At 35.3% G+C, this 20,304-nt stretch overlaps 1 protein-coding gene across 5 annotated transcripts in view; it reads right to left on the reverse strand.

The window, feature by feature from the left end:
- LOC134797646 (histone-lysine N-methyltransferase PRDM16-like) overlaps positions 1-20,304 on the reverse strand; it is a 137,633-nt gene that overhangs the window by 38,170 nt on the left and 79,159 nt on the right. For 3 of the 5 annotated variants that reach the window (XM_063769983.1, XM_063769981.1, XM_063769985.1), the window contains one exon: positions 5,176-5,609. In XM_063769983.1, coding sequence (XP_063626053.1) covers positions 5,176-5,609 — 434 coding nt within the window. Of the gene's footprint in view, positions 1-5,175; positions 5,610-10,650; positions 10,762-20,304 lie in introns of those variants that run through there. The other 2 variants (XM_063769984.1, XM_063769982.1) reach the window with 2 other exon arrangements.

The raw sequence follows: 20,304 nt of genomic DNA on the forward strand, positions 1-20,304 counted from the left end.
GTTATGATTTGTGGGAGTAAAGTTATCATTTAGATTTAGCCGTTTGGCAATCAAATAAAAATGGACCAGAGTCATAAAATATTGTTAAGGTCAATAATAAAACTAGGTATTATTATAAAATATTCAAAATACGTTTCGAGTACGACTTTACAGACTGAGAGCTTTACTATTAAAACAAGCCTAGGTAATAAACGTCTATCTTACCAAACGATACTAACTATAATAATAATGAATTAAAATTAAGGCATTGGTTTTACCCGTTACTTACTTTATTTGTTAGGTCCAATGACCACATAAAGTAGTAAGTAAAGCTGAGTATATATATTTATAAAAATAAAATGTTTTTGGAGTAACATATAAATTGGTGTAATATCAAAACAGCTTGTTTATCCGATCCGGTGTCGGATGGACCAGGTGTCAATGTGACATCTCCTGTCAGATATCGATGCCGCGTGTATGAACTTTACGTGTAGTGTGGAGGACAAATAAACTTTACCTACACGAGGACATCAGCACGAAATTAATAAAGTAAACTGTTTTTTTTTTGTTAATAGATATGCCAAGAAGTAATTAAGAACGACTAGTATGAAATGTTGTTTAAGACCTTCATGCGTGTGTTTTCGTCTTAGAGTTGGTCAAAGATGTCTAGCCTTTCAAAGATTACATACCTAATACACGAGAAATTGGGACGGGTATCGCTGTGAGCGAGAGGCCTAAAGCCCACTCTCAGTGCCACTGGAGGGCTAAGTCACTTTTTCCTTAGTAGGTATATGACATTTATTTTCAGTTTATAATTAATATACAGTAAGTGTTACAATTTAAAAAAATACAAATCAGATTTAATAACATAATTTAATTTGTTCCCTAGTTGAATTAAAGTTTTAGTTATGGGCTTTGAGACCATCTACGAGTATAATTCGCAGACGAATACCGGGAAAGCTAAATTAACCATCCACTAATCCACACCTCCTTCTCAGTCATCTACGATTTTCGTGCTGAAATTGAAGGTTTATGAGCCCAATTTTCAAACAGTATACAAATAGCACATGTCGAAACGGAAAAACGTATTTGCACATTAATTTGTCCGCCAGTGCTCACAACTACGACAATACGTCCCATCTGTGCGAGTAAGCGGAGATCATACCGAATTGTATAAACATTATCAACGGTGGCAATAAATATAATAACAATAATATTTTTTATTGTTACGCACAATGGCCGGGGTTTGTCAGCCGCCCGCCGTAATGAAGATGTAATGGGGCCGCGGACTAATCCTTCCATGAAGGGGTGACCAGGCCTGAAAGGATGTCACGCGAATATGACAGATATTTTGACAGTAATGCAACGGATTCGATACTGGCGATGGCGTGAGCTTTAAATTAGCTCTTTTGATTTTTAAGCCGCTATTATGTCCTGCATAAACTAGAATAAAGCGATCCGAAATACCATTAAAATAGAAAGCCAAAAATAAATTTTACTTGTGGAATTCGTAAACGTGAAAAATGTAACCACTAATTTAATTAAAAAATATACAAACGAGTTAATTAATGTTTCATATACCCACAATAATAAAATACAATACACTCAACTTTTTAGAACAAATATAGTTTGTTTGTTAAATTAAAATAGGAACGCTGTAAATTGAATAATCACAAATCGGTCCGCGCATACTCAATGTCCCGTCGAACAAACATTACAAACAAATTATTCGGGCCCAACGCTTCGCGGCGAAAAATCAACAAAACCGCATAAAACATGCACATCCAATTCCCCTTTGTCAGTTCCGAGCCGACCTAAACTATGCCAAATACATTTTGTTTAATTCAAAAGGTAAAAATTTGAATATTATCCATCATAATTAGAAAGAACCAATATAGATTCACTCCCATTCTAATTATTTGCACGGAGAGTCTAATATAGCTTGATCTATATTTATGATTTAATGGGACTTGCACGTCAATTTCGCATCAATTTTGACAGTTGTCCCCAGTGAAAATAATTATATATCGATCCATTAATTCATTACTTGATTGACGGATTTGGAGTCGCATTGTTGCAAACGAGTTTGCCTCATCCCATATTCATTACAGATATGAGCGAGTTGTTTTCTTTTCTCTTTTGACTTCTGAATAAATATGATCTGCTAAAATTAATATTTCAGTGAATTTTTTTAATAAATTCATTGGGCATAACTATTACAGAAAAGGAGCAAATGGTATCTATGCAACGGCATTTTAAGACCTGTGAGAAAAAGATTCGCGTGAATCTTGAGTGATAATTGAATGCGGAGAAGTTTTAATAACAAACGAGACTGCGCACAAAAAGAGATGCATTTCAAGAGATTTCGTGACAACTATTTGAAAAAACTCGCCAATCAAGTTTTCATTTTAAAGTATGAATACGCTGACATCTTTCTTTGTCAATTTTGCCGTTACTTCGACTGTTTTCGTTAAAAAAGCGAAGATTTCTAAAAAAATTGTTGACGGGGGTCACGCCTAAACCAAAATTAGGGTTTATTCGTACGCAACCTTTTATTGCACTTTGACACGGGATGTTCTCAGAACACCCGGAGATTTTTTTTATTATTTGAAGATTTTATTGAGATATCGGAATTTGGGAAACGGTGGTTAGATAATGTTACCATGTGTCTGATTGAACAATACACGCACCCCTTTAAGTTTACTTAGACATGTGAATTTATTGAATTCCGGTAATCCTTTTAAATGTACCCATATAGGTATTATAGGTTTATCGCGGAGAAGGGTGATTTCGATCAGTGCTAATAAAGTAATAATAAATCTACTTGCTGATTATAACTAAAGGATACTTTTAGAGGATTTCTAGGAATAGGTACCGACCAGGCAGTACTACTGGTTTTTATAATTGTAATGAAACTTTTCATGAAGATGATACCAGAAAGAGAAACAACGCATGTCATTATTTCGTCTGCCAAAACTGTGAGCATTTTACTCAGATGCTGTAAATATTATGATTTTTTGTCAAATCCTAATATATAAATAAAATTTAGCAAATTAGTTGTGATTAGATTTAATGTGATTTTATTTATTTATTTATACAAGGAATTCCAACGCTATGAACAATACATTAAACTTTTTAGATAGCATTACAGAGCCATTTATAGGAACTCGCAAATAGATTTCCAAAGATTTACTTTTACATTAACTTGAAATACAAATTACAACCTAAATCCGTTTATGTCCTTAACATTAACACCGCTTGTGTACGAAGTAGGCAAGTCACATCAAAGGGCCCTTATGCAGCGACTCGGAAGCGCCGCGGTCAGCGTTTGCGTGTAATGATGCCGCAATTGGCACTCTTACCCCGCGTCACGTACGAGATCAAACTGCCGTGAAACGTAGAAAACCATGTAAGAAAAGCTCCTTTGATAATGATAATGCTAAATTGCGAGAAAATTGTAAAACTTGTTGTTTATAAAAATATATTTCCAAGATCTACTTATTTGGAGAAGATAGTCAACTCTTATTCAAAAAATAGTAAAGTACTTCACGGCTCTTAAGACAAAGCAACTACCCTAATTGAATCCAATTTAACAGCGGGCATAAAAACATTCTAGCTCCTGAATCACAATTAAATAGAATAGCTGTAAGTATATGATAATTTCACCACACAACTACGGTTTAATCTGATATTGGCTACCACAAAAAGGAAACTATCAAAACAAGAATAAATCCTTGGATCTTAAGCACCGGAACTAAACGTCTGCAGCACAATAGAGGTTTGGCCGTAACCTGAGCGCGGGCGCACCGTATCTATTCACGAAACATTATTTTTCTCGAATCGCGCATCCTTATTAAACGTGGTCCTGAGTTCCGCAACAATCGTGAGTAATCGGAGGTCAGCCTTAAAATGGTTAGACTATAGCACAGTGGATGATAAGTTATGAATAAAGGGCAGCTATCTGTCTCGCATTTCTGACATTCGATGCGCGCATCGCGTCCGAAACGTCCGGTGTATTCACAATTTAATTGCGAATTGGTTGATTTCACTTGCATATCACAAAAGCTTTGAATGGATGTCCATTTCGCCTGATATTTGTCTATAGCAAATCAGTTTCTGGTGGTCTCTTATGTCCGGTTGTATAAAGAATCTTGAGACAAAAATCGCAAAACAATGCTGAGGCTAATAATCTACTCGTATTTGAACCGCATTTTAGGGACATTTGATATGAATTTAACTAAAACCGCGACCAGACATGCGGGAATCGCCGAGTGCCGAGTCGATATATACTTATCTAACAAAAAAAAAACAAAACCGTAAGAAATAATCAGCTCGGCACTCGGTGAGCTCCAGATGTCTGGTCGCGGCTATAAATACAGATTGTACCTACTGTAAGTTGGGATTGTTGTCCTATGAAATTTATGTTTAATATACTAAGTCAAAACTAACGCGAACAAGCAGATTGTTGCAAAAGCGCAAAAATTGTTCGTAATTCAATACTTTCATAAGTTCATTGAGACACAGTTGAATTGATTTCCGTTTCCTCACAGATACGCGCCACGCCCAGTGCGAATCCAAAGTGCACTCGCACGAGTTCTTGGTCCAATATTAAATTACAATACAACTACTTAAGCCTAAACTAATAAGAGCTATTTTCGAATGACCAAAGTTATTTTGTTCATGGTATTGATTCTCATAGATAACAGCTCATTGTGCGTCGGATCCGATTCTTCTTCAACAAGTGTGTGCTCAATAGGTTAAATCTCAATAAAGACTTACTGAAGAAAAATAAGGTAAGTTCATATATGATACATGTTCCCGACCAGGCGGCAGTTTATAAGTGTGAGTAAAACGTCAACAACCTCATAACTTCATACTCATCGGTACCCATAAACCATCAAGAAACAAGAGCTTGTTTTCAAAATATGACACCTAAAAACAGCATAAAAAAGACACCAAAAAACTGAACTACTTCAAACATCAATAAAATCGACATTTTATTGCATCCGTGCTCAACGTTTCGGTAACGCTGCAGTTTGTACCCGTAATTTATGAACGAACGCTCGTTTTTTGACACTTAAATTTCACACTCGACTCGTACAGAAACAAGTGGTCTATCGTCACTGAGGACGATATATTATCCTTAACCAGATGGCCTAGCGTAACCTTGTCATCACTGTACCTAATGAAACTTACCTCCCATGCATATCTTGTATCCAGAGGTTCTGATTCCGTCGTCCACTTGCCAATGAAAGGTCCGTACTTCGTCCCGCTTGGAATATTAACTCTAGCAAATACTCCGCCATTCTTTATCACCAGTTCTATCGGTAAATTCAATTCACTGTCCACACTATCATAATTTTTCGCACCTTTCTCTTTTTCTCTCGAGTATTTGGAGTCGTACCTCGGTAGTTCCAAATTACCCGGTAGATATCCACGTCCAAATTCTGAGAAGTTTGGTGATAGATAGGTGTCGGATAAACGACAGTCGAGCGTGCTATAATAGTCTTTAACATCTATGCCGGGAGGCATAGTTTCCTGTTTGATATGAACTAAGGTGGGCGGAGATTCGGATGTCGCAGAGTCAGTCGGACTCGGCGGTGGGCTGCCCGACTCCTGGCTGTCGCCTGCTGTGGACAAAACAAACAACATTTTATTACAACGCGTTATCTATTGTCAACAATCAGAACCTATCATGTAGCCGACACAATGACGTGACGCGAGGACGTCCTCGTAATGAAGCGCATAAAATGCTCATAACACTCTGCAATCAAGAGATTCTTAGGCTTTTGCAGTGTATTTTGGCCAATTTGTTTGCGTAACACGTTACCACTAACGCTCTCGAATTTTCATATGAGAATCAAATTAAAGTAAAAAGATAGACTTTAGATCTGAGACATTACATTACAAATAGGAATTACAACACGAACAGCTAGTACGAGTATAAATATTGCAAATAATAGCACTTGCTCATTTTTTAAACCAAGACAGATAAAAAATATTGAAGACGTGCAAGATGGTGATCTCATTATGCGCGTTTCCGCCCTCGACAAAGAGTTTCCGCTCGTCTTCTGTATCTCGGAGCATCCCTCCGAGATGCAAGTCCTCAATACTTATATTTTAGCGGCATAGCAACAGCCAAGTGCGAGTTGAACAGTTGGCTCCATAAACATCTGCGATATACCTTGTCGATGTGCCTATCACTGAATAAGATTGAGTTTAGTTTGGATCTTTACAGTTCCCAAATTGAATTTTCTTTATGGAAGGTAATAAAACCACGTGAGGGAAATTAGCAGGTTAATATTAATTATTAGTAAGGAAAAATAGTATTAATTCGTTGTTTGGTGCTAAAATGTTTTTTAACTTATGACATAATGTACCTATCAAATGACCATATTTACAGAGGAAAAGTTGTTTTTAAATTTAACTTACCATGCAAAATCATCTTTTCTAGTGGTAAAACCATCCACAGGTAATCATAGCCTTTTTTATCCGAAAAACAGAAATTTAAAAGCTATTTTTTAAATTTAAATCAGTTTAGTCACGATATTGAAAAAACGATAGCACGATAGTAACAAACAGAACAAATATGAATTAATAATTGACGGAAACCTAACATCCGTACGCGTGTCATCAATAAAACACATCCCCTTTGCAAATAGCTGAAAGAGACACTCTATAAATCATTAGAACCCCCTATTACTACTAATATACTTGTTAGAACAACCCCTATCTCGTCCATTTGTCTTCCTTAGCACGTGGCGGTGAAAAAACTGGAATTATACGCTCGATAAAGGCGTAATACTATGCGATTACAGACGCAATGATAACTGCTTAGCATCACAAAGGTGCATCCTACAATGCCCAGGATGTGTGAACACGTCTTATAGAATCCCTTTATTTGGACTCGTTTGGCGAGCTTACGACACCTGTCTGATGTAGGAAGTAAGCTTTATCAGTTATAATCAGGTATTATAAGTTAACTAGTATTTACTGATTTAAAAAAAGAGCTTTTATCGCCCCCTTTCATAACTGCAAAGACGCGCAAATTTTTTAAATTTTGAACTATGAATAATTTGATTTAGACAACCTGATAACGATAAACACTAATCTCCAGACGACTTAGTAATTATCTAAGCATACATAACACTTTTAATTAAAATTTAGATACATCTAGACCGCTTAAGGGTAACATTCCATTTCTGACCGCATCAGCTGCACTATTTATATGCACTAGTACGAACGCGTCGGTGTTATTATCAATTTCCATAGTAAAATCAAAAAGAATAGATAGTATAGAGGGGTCCTGTCATTGTAAATTTTGTAGTCACTGTAAATTTACTGCCATCTATCGACACACTACTAAAACTCAAAATGAAATCGTATAAAGTTATCAAAAAATGTATATATATGGATAAATGATTTTATTATTTTTATATCATTTTGATCCATGTTCATTCACTGATATCTATGTGTTAAAATTGTTAAATATGAAACGGCATCGTCACGCCATCTAGCCGAGGATAGGCTAAAGGTGTGTGCGCCATCTATTCGAGAATGACTTTTGCTTGAATTCCGAGGCACGTTTTTTCCTTAGACTTTATTCGTCTTATACGAAGTTACATATGTCTTTGGTAAAATGAATGGTAGTGCTGCTGTCGTTGGAAATGGACTGTCACCTTTACACGACTTGTGTTGTCGCGCGGAACTCCATACTTGTAGTCGCGTTTGACATAATATGTTCATGCTATTAGCGCTCAGTTGTGCCAAATAGTAAGTACCTAGCTCTGCAATTGAGTAGTTTAGCACTGAATAAACACTGTTTCGGGATGTAACCAGTAAAGCAAAAATGAGTGGCTCACTGCAAACAATTAATTCGCGACAGTATAGCGACTGTCATCGTAAAAACTCGCCATGAGCTATTCTTAAGATTCAGATTAACCGTGGTGAGGCCCACTCGTGGCTGCGTGAGCGGACAATGCAGACGAGTCGCCGTTAAAGTCTCCGGTTTCCGCAGAAACTGCCCAGCTTTAAAATAAGAACATACATGCACTGCGGATGGAGTGGAGTGGCAAATATACTTATATAAATATTAAATATATTAAAACGGGTCACTAATGTTTTTATATTTACATGAGTATTAAAACAAGTTACCTAGCCGTTCACCGATTCTCTTCAAATGGTTTTGGTATACCTAAATGTAGATAAGCACATACTTAGTTAAATTATTAGTAGTTAGTAAAGTTACATTCTTACATTACGTATAGAATTTTATATTACGTTACATTTTTAGTGCATAACTGATATGCCTAAAATGTGCTCGAATTTTTAGCATGAAGATCGGATACGCGAATCACCTAAAGGTGTACCTACCAAAGAGTAGAACAGCTATACTCTAATTATACCAGTTAGAGAAGGATTCATTATAAAGAACCTACTCCGTCGCACATAGACGACGTGGCTAAAATTGGTCAGAGGTATTATCATCATCCTGTTTTTGTATAATAAAATTATTACTACTACTAAATACCACTACTATACAGCCCTTAATCAACGTTTGACCAAAAAGGTGTACTGGTCTTATCACAACGTTACTACAAAATTACACGTGTAGGTTAATTCATTAAAAAAAATATAAATATTTTAAAATCAATAAAAAATAAAATGATGAGTTTCAAAGATCATGTCACATCCGTGTCCGCGGACCCCCGGGCATGCTAATTTGGCGAGTTCGTCACACAGACTGACAATAAGAGTTTACTGTCACTCGCCGTCCACGGCTCGGCTTATGCTGTATCGTAAAACGCCCGCCAGCCAACCTCGGCAATTAAACAAACCGCCAAAACTCCTTACGGTTACAGCACTAAAGGTGCAAATGGCTTGTCAAGTCAGTTATAGACTGGAAGATAAAGCTTTAAGCAGGCGTGCAAAGTGCATGCCTCATCGGACATACGTGGAGTGACTAAATAGATGGATTCAAAGGCGAGACAATAGGTCGGGTTAGCGTTCGAGGAAAGTCGCACTTTCTACCGCAACCAAGATTTCTAAAGGACAGGAAACTGTTAAATTATTCAATGAAGAAACGTACTGGATAACCGACACACCATCAACTGATACTAAGTAGGTATAAGACGAAAGCCTGCGATCGATCAGTCGATAGAGTCGATTCAGCATTTAAAGATAGCACCCATTTTGTAAAAATATACCTACGTACGCTCGTTATAAGTACCTACCTAATAAAAACAATCGAATCCAATCCAATCAATCACATAGATAATTTTGAAGAATTATCAGACATTCTAATATGTTATGTGACATGATAACCTATGATTAACACCCAATAAAATGTGACTCTATTAGTACAGGCGATGGATATTGTCAAACATAAAAAAACGGAGTTGTTAATCCGACGACGCGTCGGAACGCTCACTCTATCGCATTTTGATTATTTTGCCGATTGAGGTTAGGTACGTGGATAGTATTGTATATTAATTAATTTTGTTAGAGCTATAATAAGTGCTAATAAATCTTGTAGGTGTGTAGGTATATTAATAATCATAGAGATTTAAACTTTAGAACTAGTTAAATAAAACGCGTTGGCTGCCATGTATTAGATTAAATTCAACGTATTTCACGAGTTTGTAAAAACTTTGAAAACACATATTTAATAACCTACTAAAATATACGCGATTATTTACTAACAACCCTTCAAAAACATCCCTAAACGGCCGTTATCGTTTTCGCACTTCCATATAACAAACTAACAATAGCTTCTCGCAAATATTGTAGAAATGTCGGCGCGGCCGTCAAAAGCTAGCACCTCTGAAACCACACCATCCAAACAGCCAAATAAATATCGTAATACCAAAAACCCATTAAAAAAATGTCAGTCGCAAGCCGTTTTCGCACGCACTTGACAGAACCACAGATATCACTTGAGATAGCAAAAAAACATAGATTTTCGTAGATTAGGGTTATTTGTTTTTGCTTAAGTTCGGTGAAGCTGCATATTTTATACATAATATTCATTCTGAGTGTCGTGTGTTCAGTTATGAAACCTACATTACCAGAAAATAATTTAGTACATATGTGAAATATTTTATGTGTCTTCGCCGTCTCGTAGTTTTATTGAACAATTTCAGGAATTACAGTAATAAACATATAATAAAAAGGTTAAAAAATTAAGGTAAGAAAGTGTTAGTGTTGCTAGGGTCATTAGGATAGCATTGTTAGGGTCAAGATTTATATAGAAAAAAATATATAAGTACAAAGGGTCAAAGGCTTTATATTTCAATATTACTACTACCTTACTACCTAATTTGGTGAGAATTGAAATATAAAACTAATTTAATTTGCAAATTACGATAGTAGGTATATTTAGGTAATATTTGCAGGACCATTATTCTTCTGAAGACTTTCATTCTACTTAATATTTTTAAATCTAATAAGAAATACTTTATGAATTTATATCAGACAGCCACATGAAAATAATTGGGACGCATTACCTTACCTAAACTGTATGAATTAGGTACCTAACTTTATACACGTGCCTTACTGACTGTGTAGTGTACCGATAAACTTTAATTAACACTTACATAAGCAGCTTAATTAGGTAACAAACGTTAAATTCGATGATAATGTTACTGCGTGCTTAAATATGAAACAACTTACCAGACATCTTCATTTTACACAACCACTGTTAACATTCGTGTTGCTCGGTTTTCATCATAGTCCAAATTAACCCTTTCACTTTTTCAGGAACGCTTTTTTTTCGGTTTTAGATATAATTAAAATCAAGTTCATTTAAAGTCCAATGCAAATGTGTTTTTAAACTAGATGAAAACTAATATATTAAAATTTGATATGAAAATTGCATTAATTTATTTGAAAATTATTTAATTAAAACTATAACAAATTATTATTTTCCAATAAAGTCCACAGGTTTTCAAAGTTTATCACTGTATAAATCCCGTTGAAAAAAAAACAAAAGCAGCTACACGTTAGATTATTTCCAGATTTAAAATGGTTTAAGTAGGGATGTGCGCGTGTTCGGATACTGGACGCGGTGACAGCCGACATGTGCGGCCGGTGCGGCGAGTGGTGCAAGAGTAACGCGAGAGGAAGCGAGAGCCAGCTCATCCCTAGAATCCCGAATCACATACCCTCTCCCGGGCCGCCCCGCGCCCCTTCCCCTCTGTGTCTTTGTGTTACACCCCTCTCTTTCACGCAAGCGTTTCGAGGTCTAATGCAAGGTTGCCGACTGAAAATGTTTTGGCTTTTCAATAGATAATGCTTAACGGACACTGTCTAATCCGAACATAATATTTTGACGATTGAAAACGTCCATAATAATTAATGTACTTTTTCGTTTTAACACGTTTACACGCTGTTTAAATTACTTTAAATATAAAATATCTAACTATTATAGGACTCTGGACTATCTTACACAAAAAAAACCTAGTACCGCAGTAAGCTCATGTAAGATTAGTGTTTTGATTTATGCTAAAGCGTTTCCATGTCCACTTTTTACAGAGTAAATTTCTCGGAACCCATTGTTCAGGGTTACGTCCAAGTATAGGGACCGTCAATCATTTTCTTTGTTATTGTTAGGTAATACTTTATTGACTTATTCCAATGTCATCGATTCTTGGACAGTAAACTTGTCGAGTTGTCGATTGCAAAAACAATTGAGCAAAGTTCGGATCAACTTTCAAGTTGACTGGAAACTGGCAGTTATAACAACACTATTACACAGTACTTTACAACTGGTCTTTAAACAAACACCCTCAGGTTTCAAAGGCTCTAGAATAAAACTACTGTAGGTATTAATAAATGTCTCGGCGAAGACTAACCCTAGACATGCTATTATAAAATTTATTAGCCTTGATTTTAACCTGTCAAGTTAAACTGGCCGGTAAATCGAAACATTATGTAGATTAGGAAATGTGAATTAAATACGTCTCTATACAATATCTAATCGATCTTATCGTTTTATAATAAATCGGCCGTAGCATGCTATTATATTAGCAGATTCATGTCTGTAAGCCCGTAAATACCTATAGTAAGTAAACATAAAAATACTTAGGTGTGTATGTAAGTATGTATATTGTTTTTAATATTCAATACGAAGCAAATAAATGTCAATCAAAAGTAAACTTACTTAAATGTACCTACTCAAAGATTTATATATACGTAGATAGGTATACGTTTTTGTCTATGACGTTACACTTTCAGTCTATTTTCGCACTGCATTTTTCCAGTCTGAAAATAGCTTCTACGAGGCAAGTGAGAGAGGAGATAACAAGATAACGTTCAAGATCTGTGCGAGCGCGTGCGATTGGTCGCCGCCGGCGCTGGGCGGGGCTTTGCAGCGGATTCACCAATTGGATGATCCCTGTTGTCTGCCTCTTTGTCTGTCAACAGATTCTGTAGTGATGTGGCAGGTGCTTCGGGACCCGCGATCGACTTCAATTGTTTTCAGGTAGTTAAGTATGAATGAAGTTCCTAAATATTTAATTAGCGTTGTTAATTAGAGCAATTGGAAAAATAAATAATAAATATAACTAGGTAAGGTAAACACAATTAAACTATGGTTTAGAATAGTAAACACTAATAAAAATACTGTTTTTATTGTTCCTAAGGATCAAATGAAATAAAAAATATCTATTCTTGTGGTAGAAATTTTCCATTTTCACAGCCTATGATTTATAGTTATCCACGTTATAATGGAAATACCTGATAACTCGCAAATTATTAATTAACACTAGCCATCGATAATCAAATTCAATTCGAGTTTTAATCAAGTGACAAACGTGAAGGTGCGGACTAGAATCGATTCGCGATAGACGAGACGTGAGATAATTGATTTTCAAATTCCGTCATAATCGGTTTTACGCGTTTCCTTTGGCGAGGCCCTTTGACGTGAATTTCTTACTGAAGGACTAATAAATCTATTTTAGAACACTGTTTTGTATACATAAATGAATGTAATAACGTGTTTAAGTTGTTTGTATTTATAGATGAAATTTATTACAACTGTCATAGTTAAACTTTTAATATCATAATATATGCGAAAAAAAAAATATAGATTTACCTACATTCTGACAGGAGCCAATGTTTTTTTTTCTGTTCTCAAGTCATTTAATGAAATAAATGTCAATAGGTACTTGATTATTGTACGCGTGTTTGTGTCTATGTCTCACTTTTGTGCCGATTGTACAAGCTTCGAAAACGACACGAAAAGTAATAACTTTTATATACGGGATATATTTATTTATTTCGTCATCACAGGTTATAAAAATGTTCTCATTTTTATACCATATTTACGACTAGGTCTGACGTTCAATTTAGTTATACGAAAATTGTACGGAGCCCAGGGTCCGCTTTTGACAAACGTAAATGACTCCTAGTTTGAAAAAGAATGCTATAGCTAATGAAGATTACGTGAGTTTAACCGGATTAGGAGGAGGATTTAATTTTAATGTCAATATTTATTTTATGGTACGGACTAAATCTATGGCGAGGACGGTTTGGCCTAGACCTAAATCTAAACCAATACATATTCATAGGCAGAAACTAAGCTCCATCAGTAGGTACTAGGTATTCCATTAGCCATTACATAGGTATAAGTACATGAGGTTTACGGATAGACAACTTTTTTAACTCACTAACTTGGACAACGAATTATGATTTTTATCATCAAAAAAACTATGTTTTGATGCTTTGAGTGATTTTCCCTTAACAGTTTATTCTTTCTCCTTGCATTTAGAAAATTTCTACTCAACAGTAGTTTATATTTATTTTGTAAGCATTATTTCTGGTAAGTATGCGCGATGCTTTATGAAAATTCATATTTATGTAGATTAGGTATATTTAAATAAAATAACATACATAAATCATTTTCTAATCATGTTCACCTATTTGTTTCTCAATCGACCGTTAAGTAAAATTTCATGTAAGAAATGATTGCAGATTCTTGTTATTGAAATATACAAATTAAATTTAAAATCATTATTTGTAACTTGTTATAAATACAATATGAAATAAGCAACTGTTTATCTCGATTGTGATGCATTATTGTGTAATTTTAAATAAATGACAATTACCGTAAATAACACTCTTTTCAACTTTTTATGTAATAAAAGAAGGGAATTATTTACTTTAGATTTAATGTTTGCGTATGTATTCTGATGAAACGATTTTAAGAAACGTGCCAATATTTCCGTTAGCTACGTAAATCTAACAGAACCTTGATCGTTAAGAGAAAAACTAGAAAGCAAAAGCCTGACATCGGCATGATGACAGGTATTTAAATTATCATATTTTAACTAAATCATATTCCCCAAAGTACATTAGTAGTACCTACGTAAACGTAATGTTTTCACAATATTTATCTACCTACATTTAAGTAATACAGTTAAATAAGAATGAGTAATAGCAAAGAGTGTCGTGTCGTAGTAACCAGCAACGCCGTAATAAAATGTTTATAACGGGCATACATCATCCTTTATGAGGTAGCAGACAGCCGGATTTGCATTCACCAAGGCAACATGCACGCTCCTTTCAGCATTATACTAGTGCTGAAAAATATCGTCTCTAACTGCCCGATTCGAAGTTTAACATACGTCAATTAATAGATCTAGAAACGATATGAATTAGATGTGTCAGTGTCAAAAGTGACGTTTTTGTTTGAAGAAACGTCACATTTGACACTGAGATAATATCTAATCCATATCGTTTCTAGATCTATTCACTGATGTATCTTAAAGTTCGAATAAGGCCGTGTGCCTTTATCACTGTATGTATGTATTTTTTTCTTATTTTGGCCTTTTATTGCATTTTGGAAGCAATGCTATAATATGAGGCTAGTTTATGAATTATACATCACAACACATTTATAAATGTAAATCGGCCGGGAATTATAATCACCATCATTAGTTGTAAAGCTTCTCTCATTGTTCAAATGTTCAAGCACCTATTTAAACTATTTAAATTGTTACGTTTGTGTCTTACGAGTAATAACGAATTGTTCAGAAACTGCTACATAATTAAAAAGGATAACATTTTATTAACACAGGCATGCCGATGTTCAGTAGGTACTGACACTGACAGGAAAAAAATAAAAGCGATCGTACGATCCATAACGAGCTACTTGTGTCCAACTGTTTCGGCAGCGCAGAATAGGTCACTGAATCTGTAAGACCCAAAAGTAGTTTTTCGTTGGAAACTTGGATGCGGGCCAGCTGCCGAAGTATGGTCGAAGGCGCTAAATCATTCGGAACGAGAAGCGAGCGTCGCCGCGGGTTGGCGTGATCGGCGAAACGTGTTCGGTGGCTAGACAAAAAATAGCTTTCCACTGATATTGGTATAGGAAGACTGATTTAGTGCCATGGCTAACTAATATTATGTAAGTAGGTACCTAAATGGCCTCGAACGAACTAGATTATTCTGCATTCTTCATTAGTTTATAGGTACTTAATCAAGTCGTGGGTCCCATCATATGGGAGCAGACGCTTCCAAGCTTTTTTTAGAAAAACGTATTCCTATTTTTATTTTGTCTCATACGGTATTGGCAACGCCTTGCTGTAAGTAGATATCTAAAATTATTTTACGCATCAAAAATCTATTAAATTGGAATACTGCAGGATAACAGCTTCATCGTGTATGTAAGTACATTTATCTATAATAAAATATAAAGTTATTTTGTTTTTTATCTACAGTTTATTAGCAAGTCCCACACCAGGCTGACCAAAAGATAGTCAGAAAAGCGGGCTACAATTTTGGGTACCTAAACTGATTCAAAACTTATTGACAGGAATAAGTAAAACATTTACAGAGCTGCATGGTAACAACTACGATTTTATTACTGTCGTAATTTTCGTAAATGGACGGACCACGTAACTAAAATTGATCGAATTTGGCCATTATTACACATTAATTAGGTTTATTCTTAATTAGTGGAACACAAACGGTCAACACTGTCCCGCCTCGCTTAAGTGGTTATGCCAACCTGCGACTGCCAAAATGTTTTTCGTCGACCTGACTCCACCCACATTCAATTAAGTAAATTAAACGAATTCTTAACTAGCACTCTAGCACTGCATATTAGAATAAATGTAAGGCGAGCGTAGGTAAGGCAAAACAAGATAAAACAATTCAAAAAATTTGATAGATATAGAATATTATAGGCTGTATAAGTATTTCCTAAAAAAAACTTAAGCTCCTAGATATTTGAATAGTATCCGATTGTCCACCGCTGCCCAAGTTTAATCACCTATATTTGATAATTTATTGAGATTAATTGAATGATTGGTGTTACATTTGTGGGACCCAGGGAACACCGTAGATGGTCCAGATAGACCGAAAAGCAGATGATAGAACGACTTCAATACATTCTACACGGAATGATAGAAAATACAAACGACGAGGTCGAGTGGAGGAAACGATGGGAGGATTTACCCAGCAGTTGGACACTTCATTAGGCTAATTAAAAAAATATCTTTAAATACGTTATCATTTTGTATAAGTTTGTAAATGCCGTATCTGCCTATTTCTTATAATACCAGTACTTACAGACCAAGTGTAGTGGAATACGGTTATGCATCCATCTATGTATAAACCCGCGGAATATCTCGGTACGGGGGCGTGTATATACTCCCTAATCCTTGTAAATAACCTTCGCTAATGTCGTGTAGAGCCAAAAGTGACCACGTACGTGAGCCGGCGAGGCAGCGACAGGTTTATTTGTGCCCCCATCGCTCCCTTTGTCGAGAATTTGCGATGTTCCCCCCTCTACGGAGGCTGAATGTTAAGCAAAGAGGGCCGGCGGTGTTTGTATCAGAGGTGACCAAAAGAATTAGCAAAATCCCCTGCCAACGTCAGACGTTTGTCCGAGTTCTTTGCAGGTTTACTGCGGAAATGCAAGCCCAAAAGATACATCGTTGTACATTTTAGAAAATAAAAATAATTGAAAGTTTCAGTGAATATTCCATAAACTGAAATTTGTCACAATTATGAATAGGAATCATAAACAATTATTATAGTCAGCAAAGTTGCATCCAGGCTTACCTATTTTGACTGTAGTTACGACTAAATCAGTGTTAGAAACTATACCTTACTTATTACCTTACTTATTGTTATTGAAGTATGTGATAACCGCTAAAGGGTTTTATCCTCATGTCTAAATTAACAATTTCAAATCATTTTCAACACGTCTTTTCTATTCAACCCGATTCAGGGTCATTTTCTTTAGCACTTTAAGGACATTGTGATCTCAATCAGATTGATAAACTACTGTCCATTGCATTTGAAAGGATAAACGATTGAAACTTTAAAATGTATCCCCTTCAACGCTGTGAAAGCTTTTGTTGGTATCAAGATGCAATCTTCGAAGCTTGGATTTTTATATGTGTAGGAGGCTACAATTTTTAAACTATTTTACACTGACTTTAAAATTTCCCTATAAACCTACATCTTTTGCTAATAATTTCACAAACAACCGATGGGTCAGGAGCTATTAAGAGAAAATTTATATATGTATTAAAAATGTATTCCTGTTACTCTAAGTGCTTCGAATCAAAGAAAGACGATGAATTTGGCAAACTATTTTACAGTAATATTATTTTATTATTAATTTTAACTAACGAGATACATATTACCAAATTAGAAATGAGACCTATCATCCTAGTATTTAATTTAAGGCAATACAATCTATAGATAAAGAGACTGGCACCATTACCTTCTTGGTCTCTAAATTTAAACACAGGTTGCAAAAGGAATGATTTTAAAATGTCGATTTGAAATCGGTCGCGACAAAGGGGCGAGCCATTTCAATTTTGAGATCGAGTTCTAAATCGAAAAGCGAGATAGCCACTCGGTAAGCGCCTCCTGGGGCGCGTCTATCGAATTTATGGACGCAATAAAACGTATTAGAAAGTACTGCTGGAAGTATACGTCGTCCGATCGCCGTGGTCATATGTTTGGTTATGGGCACACTTGATGGAGGTACTTTGTACGTAAAAGGGAAAATAATTCAAATGTCAGAATATATTTGATTATTTATTAGTTTTCCATTGTAAATTAGAAACTGTTTTAAAGTTGTAAATAAATTCCAAAGTGAAAATCTACACGGATATTCGTCGGCACAGATCTTATATTAATTGAAGCTTCGTACTCGTAGCCTAGTAAAATTCAATAATGAAGAACGTGGCGCGTGTAAGCTTGTCCAATTAAGGAACCTAATAAGCATCTAATGACTTTTACAAAAGACTTCAGCGCAAACGGAAGCCCTTATCAAAGTCTAGAAATGATGGAGAGCTTCGTCGCATGCGCGCGTGCGGCGACACCGGTCAAACATTCAGTTTAGTTATATCAAGAGGCTGATCAATCTAGGCATCTGTTACGATTAATTAGGGATTAAGTGGCTAAGTGCTCGGTTAAGTGCGTTATTTAGGTTTTTTAATGTGACAAGTTAGTAGCAAGTACATTTTATATTTAGTACGGTTTTGGGCACGGGATCTAGTTTCGGTAAAATGTTATTAGTGTTATTATCGCTTTCATATATTTGTTGCAAAACCAAAATTGTTTTAGTTGAGGTGGACCGAGCACATCTGCCAAATTTTCGGTTCAATCTTCTATCCATCGAGTTTATGTTCTTAATCTTGAAATAATAAATGACAACGTTAGTTTATGTTAAGAGCTAATTATATGATATTGCTTGTCAACTTAAAAAAAAATTACATGGTAGAAAATTAAATCGATATAATGTACCTACCTTAAATGACCTAATTTTCTAAACCTGTCAATGTATTTTGTATTTGAATTTACTGATGTCTCATTTCATAGAAATCTTGGTTTCTATCAGATTACGGTAAAAGTCGAAAAACCAACAAACTCATCAAGCTCATGGATTCAACCCGCGGGGGCGATAAATATTTCTAAGCTTTTAAAACGTTTCCTGCATTTTTGGACCATATTTCTGATCACATACCTAACCATATTATCCTGGAGGGCAAAATTGAGGGGAAAAGATGCAAAGGAAGGCCCAGGCTCACATATCTCAGCCAAATTAAAGATAGAGTTTCTGTCGTGTCGTACGAGGGAGTTAAAAGGCTGGCCCAGCAAACAGAAGAGTGGCGATTACTCCACCGACAAGAGCATAGCTTTTAAATATTGATGATGAACCATATTAAAAGGGACATTTAGAACTTGTGGTTTGATATAAACGCCTATAGTTAATTAAATAAAATACATAACTACAGTTATGTATTTTATTTAATTAAGCAACCTAAGTCCAGAAATCCATTCACGTAAAAACCCATTTAATTCATCTGTTCTACTTACCAGTTTCAACCGCTATCATTTGTTTCTAACTTGTAATTACCAAATAAGGTAATTTCCTTTTAGAGGTGACCATCGTTTCCCTTGTTTCCTCATAAGAGATTCTGTACACTTTTTAGAAATATTACTAGTGTACTTACATATTTGATAGTTTCTGTTTTACCAATAGCATGATGATCGAATAAAACATCCAATGTATAAAAAGATTTCGGCAGTATCAAAGCTGTTGATATTATTTTATACTTATTGTCGGCGTGTCGTGTGGTCACCAGAGGTCGCGTTTTATCGGAGTTTAATATGAGAAACAGGGGTCATGGGTCTGCTATCAATTATCAATTTCTCAGAGCTTCCGAACCATTTGGATTCCAGCTAATCTGGCTGATAAGACAATTTATGTCACCGGATGAGTTCGAATGTTGTTTAATAGCTTTCTCAGATGTTATTGGGACATAAGTTTTTATCAAACGCGTTAGCAGATAGTAAAGGCGCAAGATTTTAACGTTGTTTTTACTATGTAATTTAATGCCAATAGATATTTTGTTGTACATTATTCTAATATTTTTTTATATACAAGATATAGGTCGATTCATAGGAACGAGCAAATCATTTTACAATCTGAATATATTTTTAAGGAATTTGATACCATACCATAACAAACAAAAAAAGACTGATAAAATAATCGCGCAACATAAAATTTTATAGGTATCCCAGAGTCTCAATATGGGATATAAAAGTTTATATTCCTCCTACCTATTCAAACCTATCCTATCACATATTTCAAACGCCAAAATTTCGCAAATTATACACCGTTATTCAACAATACAACGAACTATCGTGTTTCGTCAAAAAACATGTCATTGTTATACAAATGTATCTGTTGTTGCGAGCTCGTAATTGCTGGGCCACTCTGTAATTTGGCGCCAATTTTGTACGTCGTATTTTCTTGTCAAAGGGGCTGTTTGTGCGAATATTCAATGTGGACCTTTG

The sequence above is a fragment of the Cydia splendana genome, chromosome 15 (genome assembly GCF_910591565.1).
Source record: "Cydia splendana chromosome 15, ilCydSple1.2, whole genome shotgun sequence".
Classification (NCBI taxonomy): Eukaryota; Metazoa; Arthropoda; class Insecta; order Lepidoptera; family Tortricidae; genus Cydia; species Cydia splendana.